General features: G+C 42.0%; 1 protein-coding gene across 1 annotated transcript; it reads left to right on the forward strand.

Moving 5' to 3' along the window:
- The first annotated feature begins 2,234 nt into the window (after positions 1-2,234).
- LOC109981388 (thrombospondin-1) lies at positions 2,235-11,167 on the forward strand. Its single transcript, XM_020630142.3, has 22 exons — positions 2,235-2,434; positions 2,533-2,616; positions 2,874-3,433; positions 3,525-3,603; positions 3,785-3,874; positions 3,981-4,090; positions 4,419-4,544; positions 4,977-5,073; positions 5,175-5,348; positions 5,443-5,619; positions 5,707-5,880; positions 5,971-6,251; positions 6,336-6,554; positions 6,660-6,767; positions 7,195-7,354; positions 7,466-7,584; positions 7,956-8,190; positions 8,336-8,563; positions 8,651-8,922; positions 9,011-9,108; positions 9,212-9,351; positions 9,445-11,167. The coding sequence occupies exons 2-22, from the start codon at positions 2,553-2,555 to the stop codon at positions 9,450-9,452; spliced, it is 3,519 nt and encodes a 1,172-aa protein (XP_020485798.1). The 5' UTR covers positions 2,235-2,434; positions 2,533-2,552; the 3' UTR covers positions 9,453-11,167.
- Positions 11,168-12,863: the final 1,696 nt, after the last annotated feature.

The following is a 12,863-nucleotide window of genomic DNA, read 5'->3' on the forward strand; positions in this document are numbered from 1 at the left end:
CGCTACTCTCTACCTCCAACACAGTCCTGTCAGTCGCACCTCCCACGCTGTGAGCTCACGGTCACACCCACATCGATGTGCCTAGTCACACCTGCCTATGATATCTCCAAAATGTTTCCCATGAAACCAGAGACTCTTATCCCACTTCGGTCCCATTTCACAGTCTTGCCATTTTCCAGTTGAATGAAAGATTGCGCAGGACATGTGAAGGCTCGTCACTGCCTTGCTGCAGGCTGATGTTTCAACAAGATGAATACTACAGGTTGTAAATCCCATGTGTCACAAGACCCTTTGAATGCTGTATACACCAAATGAAGAAAAAGGTATCCAGATGTTGTAACTCAGAAGACCATACATCTAATCTATTTTTGGACTGCTTCTCTAGTTTAGAGTTTTAGTCATCACTACTCTACATGCATCACAAAGGCGTCACTTTGTGGCCCAGCATTTCCAGAACTCTTTCATCTCTGTCACACACTCTCTCTTCTTCCTGAAGTTTCCTATAATCACAAGTCTGCACAGCATGATCAATAAAATTAAAGAAACTGAGATCTGCAATGAAACTAGACTAATTTCTCTTGGCTGTGCTGAAACAAGTCTGCCATGAGGATTCTGTCTTAACATGGTTAGAGTTTTATATTGCATCAGCACTTAGTTTTCATTTTCAACAACCCAATTCACCATGGCAACCCCTCAGATGTTTCATGTCACCCTTTGTAGAGGGCAGACCTTTAGGTTGGGGAGCAGTGGACAAAATAAGAAGTCAAATTTTGTTCCACTTCAACCTATCAGTTACAGCTTAAACATTGATGCATCAATAAATCAACAATGTTGCAGGGGCCATTTTATTCTAAGGCTACTTTTGATTTTTTTAGGGAATTTTACCAAAAGATAATGATGTACTTTTACTTTTGGGGCAGCAGTAGCTCAGTCTGACTTGGCTGACCTTGCTCAGGAACAGGGGGGTCACTATTTGTCTAATAGACAAATTTTGGACAATTAGGACTGGTTGCTGGAGAGATGCCAGTTACCTCCCTGAGCACTCCAGAGCTGCCCTTTAGCAAGCCACAGAGCCCCCAACTGCTGAGGGTGCTTTCTGTGTGCAGCCCCCTCACTGTGACATCTCTCCTTTAATGCATGTCTACAGGATACTGTTTATGCGTGTATTTCAGGCCTATACATTAGTGAGGCATTACTGTGAAAAAAGTACATCAATTTGTTCTTCTTTACTTTTAATACAAGAGTCCTCCTTTTAATGTGTGCTGCATTTTTACATGTATACAGGTTATTTTATTTAAGTTCATCCGATATGTTCTTTCATCATACATGCATGGTTTTAGTGTTAAATATGTTATCATAATTAATATAGTTATCTATAAATATGGCAACATTTGAAAACTATTACACACACAATTTAAATTAAAGCAAATCATTTTTTCATAAAGGCACTTTGTTCATGCTTTATTTGTGGCTTTTGTTAATCTATCATGGTTGTGGATTCAGAGTTAAGATTTAAAATTAAGCATGCTCCCTTTACCTCACAATAGATCTATGTTTTAACTCTCAAGCTTGAATCCATGCCTAAAGTGGACCTTATACAATCCTAGAACAACTCATACGTTATAAAGAAATCCAAATTAAAAGTATCCTTCAATCACACCTCTCATTCAGCCTGAACATAAAACTTCCATTTATTACTCAATGAGTCCCCTGGTGGCCAGACAAGTAAAGGCAAAATGAGCAGTACTCCAGAAACCATCCAATAACCTGCTGTTTGTTAGAAATATGAACTGAAAATAATATACCAGTGCGAAGTATGGAATATAACTTAATGTTTTGTATGACTTTTATATCCTCTCATAACTAGTTTTATATTACCAGTCTACTGAATTAATTGGCCTGATTATGTCGGATCATATGAAAAATAAATCTATATTTTTTGGGGAGGTGACTGCTTTATAAAATTAAGACTATTTGCCGAACAATTAAACTTTTATTAGACCGGAAACGACCACGTCTTGGCACAGGAGCGTGTATGAAATATTTGTCTGGTGATGGAAATTCAGCTCAGGAATGCATTTTCCTCCTCGGTGTGTGCGTCGCGGATATTCCTCTGACTGGCTGTGAGGTAAGACAACAAGGCCGTCCCTCTCTGCTGCTGCAATCCTATTGGTCCGGTCCAGAGCTCTGGAATGTCTTCGAACTGTTTAAATAGCTCTAGTATCGATAGGATAAGTCAGAAGAAAAATTCAAATCACCGGAATATATCCCGGACAGGGTCTTAAAGTGATTTTGCAACTTTATACCCCAAACCTCACGAGCTACTGAAAAAAACAAGAGGAAAAGAAACGGGAGAAATACTGGGAGAAGAAGTGACTTTTTCTGCTTTTTAAAAAAAAAAAATATATTTACAGAGAGAATTTCATTTTTAAAGGTTTGTAGATTTTTTTTAAAAATTAATAATAATGATGACAAAATATCGCTTTAATGTGGTCCCTAACGGTGTGTTTTCACATTCTTTGGTTCTAATAGGGATCACTTGAGATTTCAAGATGATGCTGTGTGGCATCGTTTTGCTGTTGATGCTTTGGAGTTGTGAGAGCGCGAGGTTGGCAGGTGAGAATGGAAAATGTCTGGTGATAGTCTTTTTTTTGTATTTAGGCTACTAACTTTTAACGCTGGACTTTAAAAAACTACACTAATTTATTGTACGGTATTGCCTTACTCTTGAATATTTGCACGCTCTTGTATAGTCCTATCCTATGTGCGTGCAACCGTTGGAGATTCCCCGTTGTTGTGCGTTTTTACGCACATTGTCATTATGGTAGAAAAAGGACTTAACATGGTTACTCTTTTCTTTCCTGTGACCGCAGAGAGTCGGGATGATAACAGTGTTTATGACTTATTCGATCTGGCCCGGGTAAACAAGAGACATCATGGAGTGAGTCTGGTCAAAGGCGCAGATCCTTACAGCCCTGCATACAAAGTCCTGAACGCAGACCTGATCCCCCCGGTCCCCGACAGCTCCCTCCGGGACCTCCTTGACTCTATCCAGACTGAGAGGGGCTTTCTCCTCCTCGTCAACCTGAAGCAGTTCAAGAAAACCAGGGGCAGTCTTTTGACCATCGAGAAAAATGACGGATCTGGACCAATTTTCGAGATAATTTCCAACGGGAAGGCGAACACTCTGGATGTCTTCTTCTCCACCTCTGACCAGCAGCAGCTGGTGTCCATTGAGGATGCGGATTTGGCCTCAGGGCACTGGAAGAACATCACTTTGTTCGTTCAGGACGACCGAGTGCAACTTTATGTCGGCTGTGAGGAGATCAATGTGTCTGAGCTTGATGTGCCAATCCAAAGAGTGCTGTCTCAGGAGGTGGCTGACATTGCCAGGCTCAGGATTGGAAAAGGAGCAACAAAGGACAAATTCATGGTAAGTTTTTAAAAAACATTTAACTCAGATGTGTAAAAACACTGTATTATTATGAAAAATATAAAGCCTATCTATTTTTTATGTCCTGTAGGGGGTTCTTCAAAATGTGCGCTTTGTATTTGGGACAACCCTTGACGCCATACTGAGAAATAAGGGATGCCAGAGTGGAGGTATGTCTGAAATATATAGTATATCGTCATGTTTAGCTGTATAAATAAATTAAATATATTGATTGCCCTAGGGGGATTTTAATCTGCTGCAAAATACAGAAGTGCTAATTAAGATGCAAATATTTAATTGAGTATCTGTGAAGAGAAATTCATTTGTTTTCTGTCTTCTCCCCCCATGCAGCTGCCTTAACTGATGTCATGACCCTTGACAACCCAGTCAATGGCTCCAGTCCTGCCATTAGGACTGATTACACCGGCCACAAAACCAAAGGTGAGACTCTCCTTCCTAAAGACACAGGTCTCGACTCCCTGCTACTGCTCAGCTGTAAACTTTAGGATGTTAACTAATTCATTTGACACTTCTCTCCTCCATTCAGATCTGCAGTCTGTCTGCGGCTTCTCTTGTGAGGACCTCGCCGGCATGTTTAAAGAGCTCAAGGGACTCGGTGTGGTTGTTAAAAAGCTGTCCAATGAGCTGCGCAAAGTGGTAAGCTCCAAGGGCCACCAGGGTCTGCTATATGTCATCATTCACCCGCTCTTTTTCCTGTTCTCTCCAGCTTTCCCTCTGCATCCACATTCTCAGTGCTGTCACTAGTCACTGTAATGGCAACCCCTGGCCAAGTCCTTAATGAGTGCCATGTGAATACACAAATATGTTTGGCTGTCGGTCACATTTGCACTGCTTTGCTAGAGTCAAGCAATATCTTAATCATGGTGTCAGTCAGTGATTCATTTGTATTGGAACTTTGGCAAAAAGAAAGTTTTCCATTCTGAGCATCCTTTTCCCTCTCTCTCACCCCCTCTCTCTCCCCCAGTCTGAGGACAGTACTCTGCTGAAAAATCAAATGAATGTCTACAATGGCATCTGCATTCACAACGGCATAGTGCACAAAGACCAAGATGAGTGGACCGTGGACGGCTGCACCGAGTGCACCTGCCAAGTAAGTATGACACCTTCTGGAATACAACCTTCAACCTAAGGCAGAAATAAGCTCAGGGAAGATGTCAAAGTGTTTCCTGTATTCCTGTTTAATAAAGTGATAATAATGTTGATGCTTGCACCACCCTTTAAAAGCACTCAGCTCCTGTCTGAAAGCCATCAACACTTCTTCTTAACCACTATCAAACCAGCATGGGGTCCTTTCCCAAAAGCAACATCCAGTGGAGGTTGCTCACAGGATGTGTAATTAGTTAGGTGGTCCCACCTGTTTGGGAGGATGTTTTATTTTTCCATTTCAGCAGGAGAGTAATGTCCCTGATAAAGTTCTCTCAATTGGGAAATATAGCAATTAGGCTTGGAACATTACCAGTAGCCAGTCAACCAGTCAGCTTGCTCATTATTCTTGTACTAATTTGACTGTTCCTTTCTCCAGAACTCTGCTACTGTGTGTCGCAAAATCTCCTGCCCTCTGATCCCGTGTGCTAATGCCACCGTGCCTGATGGAGAATGCTGCCCTCGCTGTGGAACACGTAAGCTTCTCTTTTAACATCCTGCACCATTTTCTTTATTTCTTTCTTAATAGCTTTTAAGAAGGTAATGATCCCTGTTTCTTCGCCCCCCCCCCCTACAGCGAGTGATTATGCAGAGGATGGCTGGTCCCCTTGGTCTGAATGGACCCCTTGTTCTGTGACATGTGGTCGTGGCATCCAGCAGCGTGGACGTTCTTGTGACCGCATCAACAGCAACTGTGAGGGCACCTCTGTCCAGACCCGTGACTGCTACCCCCAGGAATGCGACAAACGCTGTAAGTCACTCAGCATTTTTCATACAACCATTGTGATGATAAGTGTTCTCAAAATGTGAGATTCAGAAATTAATTGTGAATGTGTTGCTCACAGTCAAACAGGATGGTGGTTGGAGCCACTGGTCTCCATGGTCATCATGCTCTGTGACCTGCGGTGAGGGGGTCATCACCCGGATACGCCTCTGCAACTCTCCAACACCCCAAATGGGTGGTATGGACTGCCAAGGACAGGGACGTCAAACTGAAATCTGCCAAAAGTCGCCTTGTCCTAGTGAGTTCATTTCAGCAACATATAATGAACACTTCATTAATTAGATCAATGGAACATACTAAATGTTGTTTTTCTGATGCCTTTTAGTCAATGGAGGTTGGGGACCCTGGTCACCCTGGGACAGCTGCACTGTTACCTGTGGTGGTGGAATCCAGACCCGCACACGTCTCTGTTCAGACCCTGTTCCCAAATATGGAGGAAAAGATTGTGTTGGTGATGCAAATGTGTCTCAAGTGTGCAACAAGCAGGACTGCCCTATTGGTAAGTAAATAAGTAAACAAAATATTAAAAAATAAGTTATGATCCACAACAGAATATCCTTTTAAAAGTACAATTTTATTTTCTCTATAGATGGTTGTCTCTCCAGCCCATGCTTCCTTGGCACAAGATGCACAAGCTTCCCAGATGGCTCTTTCAGGTGTGGCAAGTGTCCACTTGGATACACTGGAAATGGCATCACTTGCAAAGACATTGATGAGTGCACAGAGGTCCTTGATGCTTGCCATACACACAATGGAGTCCATCGTTGTGAGAACACAGAGCCCGGTTACAACTGTTTGCCCTGCCCTGCGCGTTTCTCCGGCCCTCAGCCTTTTGGCAGAGGAGTGGAACAGGCAACTGCTAAAAAACAGGTTTGAGTCTTTTCTTACATGCTGTGCTTGAGGCTTGTAGGCTTACCGCTTGCAGTCTTTTTAATTCTCTGTCATTTTCTCTAGGTTTGTAAACCCCGTAACCCTTGCCAGGATGGTAGCCACGACTGCCATAAGAATGCAAACTGTATCTACTTGGGCGTCTACTCTGAGTCCATGTTCCGCTGTGAGTGCAAGCCAGGTTATGCTGGGAATGGCCGTATTTGCGGAGAGGACACTGATCTTGACGGATGGCCAAACACTAACCTGGTGTGTGTGGAGAACGCCACCTACCACTGCAAAAAGGTAGCCAGACCCCACATGGATAGAGTTACCAAAGGCCATTATTATCCATCTGGACTATATTATTGTGATGATTGTCTGCTTAACCACTCTTTTGTCCCCTCATAGGATAACTGCCCCAACCTTCCCAACTCTGGCCAGGAAGACCATGACAAAGATGGCCTGGGTGATGAATGTGACAGTGATGATGACAATGATGGGATCCCCGATGATAGGGTGAGTCATCACAGCACTTCATTTTAGTCCCAAACTGTGCTTCTCCAAAGACCAGACATAGCAATCAGGAGCAGCCATCCTTCCTTTGGGCACTAGGAATGTCAATTCCCCCTGTTTGTGTGCTTCCACCATAGAGTGAAAGTGGAAAGCAAGTAGCATAGGAATATTCTAGTTTGATTCCAAAATAAGGCAGAATTGAAGACAAGGTGGCGTGTTGCCCATAATTCTTAGTGTGGATTTGGAAAGTTGGGAAAGAAAAATGCTGTGGTAAAAATTACCAGCTTGCTTCCAGTGGAATATCACATTCCAGCAAAAGCTCGAGGAAAAATAAGCCTTTAACAGAAGAGCTTTGTTCCTAAAAATATCACTTCTTTGAGTAATAGCCAATTTCAGAAATGTAACCCTGCTTATGATTCTCAAATCGTAGGACAACTGCCCAAGAGTGTACAACCCTGCCCAGTATGACACAGACAGGGATGATGTTGGCGACCGCTGTGATAACTGTGTGTATGAGGTGAACCCAGACCAAACTGACACTGACAACAATGGAGAGGGAGATGCCTGTGCTGTGGACATTGATGGGGATGGTGAGTGTTTTCTCATGACTCTTTACAGGTTGTCTTTAATGCCTTTCTTTATCCTTAAAAATCACTTGCAAAGCCCTGATATCTAAGAAAAGTATATTTTTTTCCCAACAGGCATTCTGAACGAAAACGACAACTGTCCATATGTTTACAATGTGGACCAGAGGGACACTGACAGGGATGGTGTGGGCGACCATTGTGACAACTGCCCTCTGGAGCACAACCCTGATCAGGTAACATTAGAACTCATTTCACCTGTCAAAATAAATAACCCTAACCCATAGCATCGGTGCCAAAAAATGCACCTGCTTTAATGAAACATGGAATATGACATGAATTTGAGAATAAAGAATGTAATTTTCCCTCTTTACTCCCCCTTTGAAAAATAAATGAATTGGTAATTTTTCTATGGTAAAAGATACCTTGTTTAATAGGACAATACTTGCATGCCTGAAAAATAGGCCCAACATATCAATCTCATCCTGAGTAGCACCTTTCATACTGAGGCTGGAGAAAAACAAGGAGAGTAATTTAAAGTAAGCAGGAGTCTAACAGTGTAAGAGCCTGTCTTTGGAAAGTCTCATCATACAACAATTTTTTACAGGTTGACTCAGACTCAGATCTCATTGGAGACAAGTGTGACAACAACCAGGACATTGACGAGGACGGTCACCAGAACAACTTGGACAATTGCCCTTACATCCCCAACGCCAACCAGGCTGACCATGACAAAGATGGCAAGGGTGACGCCTGTGACCATGATGATGACAACGACGGCATTCCTGACGACAAAGACAACTGTAGACTGGCCTTTAACCCAGATCAAGTGGACTCTGATGGTAAGTCATTCTTTTAATGTTGTGTCATGTGTGGTCATTTAACTTACATATACAGTCTGAGTTTTTTGGATATCCTCAGTGGTTTGATTTGTCCTCATCCATGGTTTCCATCTTTTTAATTTCCACATTTATATTGTCCTCTCAGGTGATGGCCGTGGTGATGTGTGCAAAGACGATTTTGACCAAGACAACGTTCTTGACATCTATGATGTGTGTCCCGAGAACTTTGCCATCAGTGAAACAGACTTCCGCAGATTCCAAATGGTTCCTCTGGACCCCAAGGGCACCTCCCAAATTGACCCCAACTGGGTGGTGAGGCATCAGGGCAAGGAGTTGGTACAGACTGTCAACTGTGATCCTGGCATTGCTGTTGGTATGTATTACAATAGACAGACGCTCACTGCAAGTACACTGCAAGTAGACAGGAAACCGATTCTAAACCACCTCTGTCTTAATTCAGGTTATGACGAGTTCAGCGCAGTCGATTTCAGTGGGACATTCTTCATCAACACGGACAGAGATGACGACTATGCCGGATTTGTGTTTGGCTACCAGTCCAGCTCACGCTTCTACACAGTCATGTGGAAACAAGTCACACAAACTTACTGGTCTCACACACCCACAAAAGCTCAGGGCTACTCTGGCCTGTCAATCAAAGTGGTCAACTCCACCACTGGGCCTGGCGAGCACCTGAGAAATGCCCTGTGGCATACCGGAGACACAGCAGGACAGGTGAGAGGAGATTCAGTAACTCAGGATTCAAGTAATACTTAAATTTAATGTTTGACAAATTCTAACCTTCACATTTCATCCTTTTCAGGTACGCACTCTGTGGTATGACCCTAAGAAGATTGGCTGGAAGGACTTTACTGCCTACAGATGGCATCTAATCCACAGACCTAAAACTGGACTGATTAGGTGAGCTTAAAACCGACCAAGTATTACCTTGCATTCAATTTCATATCTGCTAGTTTTAAGCTATTGTTGAAATGAGCTAATGTGATTAAATTTTCTCTTATAGAGTGGTCATGTATGAAGGCAAGAGAATCATGGCCGATTCTGGAAACATCTTTGACAAAACATATGCAGGTGGACGACTTGGCTTGTACGTCTTCTCTCAGGAGATGGTTTACTTCTCAGACCTCAAATATGAATGCAGAGGTAAGCACAATAGTGTTGGTTTGAAAATTCAAAGAATGTTGGTTTTACCATGCAAGACTATATTTGTAAAACCTCTTTCTTGAATTCTTTCAGATACATAAATGGACCACAGAGACTTCCAGACAGAATCTGCCTGTCAGTATGAGTATTTAATAAAAGGAACTGGACCAATATCTCTTTAACTTTTTCTGTTGAAAAAATGCACATTGGAGGAATGATGAGCAGGAGAGCTGACCTCTGGACTTTGAAAGCCAAATGATGATTCTGCACCACTGCACCAAATTCAAATAGTGAGTGCAGCTCTGCTCAGAAGAACGTGGCCCTCTCACGTTGCCGTTCTGAAATGCATTGAAAAGGGGCCAAATTGTATTGCTTTGCACACCTGAACTGTTGTTGGGATTCCTCTATGGATGAGGGACAAAAGGAAAGAGTGTTCCATGTTTTTTTTTTCTATTCCTATTTTTGAGCATTAATATACATCTGCTGTGGACTCAAAGATACTTGTGTCAGTATGAAGAAGGTATGGGAGAACTTTTATAGGCAGGGTAATTATACCCTTTGAAGGAACTGTTGAGGGACCATGTATGGACTGACTGTTACTATCAAAGAGAGTGAATGAGTTTGTGTGTATGCGCATGTGTGCCACCCAACAAGCATTTTTATGAAGCCAACCATGTCAATTTTTTTTTTTTTTTTTAATTTGGTTTCTTTAAAAATACTGCTCACCCTACTTCAGTGCAGACCTGGAAATACAAGGTCCTGTACTTAGCCAAGGCTTAGGGCTGGCCCAGAACATTCGTCTTCTCAGGAAAAGAGCACTAAAGGAAACAAGGAGAGCACAAATTCAGGACAGCACAGGGGCCCAAAGCAGTGAACACTGAATACTGCTTTGAAATAGTAATTCTTAGCAAATATTATGTACATATCTCCAATCATGACGGGACAGCTTCAAGGGACGTAAAGAGCATGGGCCAGTCTATTTCCTGCCATGAGTAAACCTATGTTAGTATGGCTGTCTGTATTTACGTACTCATCATAGAGACTTTAATTGTTGTGCATCTCAGTATCTTGCCAGCTTAAAATGTTGTTAGCAATCTATTACATGTATCCCCCTATGGTAAGATATGGCATTATATTTTACCGAAACAGTAAAAAAAAGTGAAACTATAGGCATTACTTACAGTAACTCTAAATATTCTGCTTCTGCAGTGTGTATGACTAGTGTGCCTGAGCTTGTGTGTACATTTTCTGACGAGGGAAAATTAAAAGAAATCCCTTTATGTACAAATATTACCTCATTGATTCTCTTTTGTATTGAGGCCAGCAATACACAAGAATCAATTGTCTTAGCAATAGAGTATAAATTGGTTGGCTTCTTTTTGTACGCAAGACTTTGTAATCATTTATATGCTGTATATAAGATATTTTTGTAGTGAAAGAAGCCCGAACAGGAACGTAAAGGATTTAAAAGAAATTATGTCTTGACTGTGCTGTGCTATATGTATTTCCTGTGCTTTTTTTTTGATAAATTATTGTTTGTTTCATGTTGAGTTTATTTCATTTGTGTAGATATATGCTATTTAAATAATTTATCTAGAAGCGTAGCCTTATATGGAAGCGTTTCTTGTCTGTATAAACTTATTTGCACACTGACATGAGGATGCCTTTATTTTGTTTTTTGTATGTGTTTTTTTTAATAATTGGTGAAACTTTTCTATAAACTTTGTACTATAGTTTCTACCCAAAGTGCTGTTTATACTCCTTCCTGATATGTTGTAATGTCAAGTGAACAATAAACACTTCAGGAAATAAAATACGTCTCAGTTTTTGGTGACTTTTTTTTCAAAGAGTTTAAAAGTTGAATAGCTCAAGACCTAAAGTTCCTTCTCAGCCATTGTTTTTTTAGACATCTTCTTGGATTGAGGTCTTCTCTTTAGAAAAGCAACGGAGCCGAGCCATGCTGTGTCAGGCAACTGGAATCCATTAGTTGAGTCTACTGAAGCCTTGGAGAAAGGGAGTATCCTTGGGACTCAATAGAAGGGAAACTCAACATGAAGTATAACCCACTTAAACAGCACATCGAGATCTGATTACATATTACACAGGCATCTCCTTACACCTTCAAACGACAGCCCTCCACGTGAGAGGCAGACAGAAGGATTTTTTTGCACCAGGCTGGGGGAGAGAACGTAAGTTATAGCTGCAGTCCACTCTCACCAGCAGGACTGTGAATTAAAATTCCAAAGTTTTCATAAAAATGTCTCAATAAAACTTGTCAAAGTGGATGAATCATCGACGGACTACAAAGAAAGACCTTACCCAGTATATCACCAGTAAACAGAATTCAGACTGCTAACTGAGATATTTCACATGGACCAGAAAGAGCTGAAATCTCAGGCACCAATGAGGCATTCTGCCAGAAAAAGCCAGACAGTCTCAGTATGCCACAGGTCTCCTTACATTAGAAGTGACCTCATTCTTACCACACTGAGCTCACCAAGTTTCCATTATCCCCATATGAGTGGTATATCTACCATACTGAAATTACACTGTCAATTGCACAGATGGGATTAGTAACTTGGGTATGCTACATATGCTGCACAAAAATCAAGGGATTGTTATGAGTGAAAAAATAAAGTCTGTCTTGAAACAGTTTGCATGTGCTCTTGGCCTTGCTCTGAGGTGTCTGTTTAGATTCCCTGACAGATAGTGCAGCACGGCTACCTGAAAGCAGGGCTCTGGTTTGGGGGGGTTTGACCTTAAAGGCTCACCTGGCCAACGTGTTTTCAGTCCAGAGGAATGAGAGATAATTCCTGCCGTTTACACAGGGTCAGCAGCATGCGGTGGGGTGAAGAGTGAGACGAACAGACCTGTAGGTGTGCAGTGCCATGAGAGAAAGGACAGGTAGGACCTCTGGGCCGGGGTCAGCCAGGTGCAGACTAGTTACTCACACTGTGCAAGCAGGAGCAAAGAGGAGTCGTGTCGACAGCTACACAACTCTCCTAAACAAACTAAAAAGCATAAATCTCAAAGCGGGTCGTCTTTTGACGGTGGGTTCTTGTTTTATTAAATGAAAATTTGAGTGGTCACGAAGGGTCCGATTTCAGTGGATCCTTCTAATCTGACCCACTCTGAAGCAGATCACCTATAGAGGAAGGAATGAAAGGAATGCTTGGAGCTGAGCTGGATCTATCACTCAGTGGCGCAGACTCCCATTACTAACTGAGACATGTCACAATTCAAAGAAGAGGAGAAAGTTATTACAATAAGGATTTTCAGACTTCTCTAAACAGACCCGCTGCTGTCAGCTGAGCATATTTGTGTGCAGTAGAACATTCTGTGGCCACCGTACCCTGTTATTACACTTAATGACAGCAATTTTCTGTTCTCATATTATGATACTCAGGTTAATACAAAGGGTGGCCCCGCTGCTTAGCTTCCTCATGCAGAGCCATTTACACAAATAAAAACAACAGGATGCAATCCAGCTGTATAATAAAAACGGAGACAGA

This window comes from Labrus bergylta, chromosome 18 (assembly GCF_963930695.1).
Source record: "Labrus bergylta chromosome 18, fLabBer1.1, whole genome shotgun sequence".
Taxonomy (NCBI): Eukaryota; Metazoa; Chordata; class Actinopteri; order Labriformes; family Labridae; genus Labrus; species Labrus bergylta.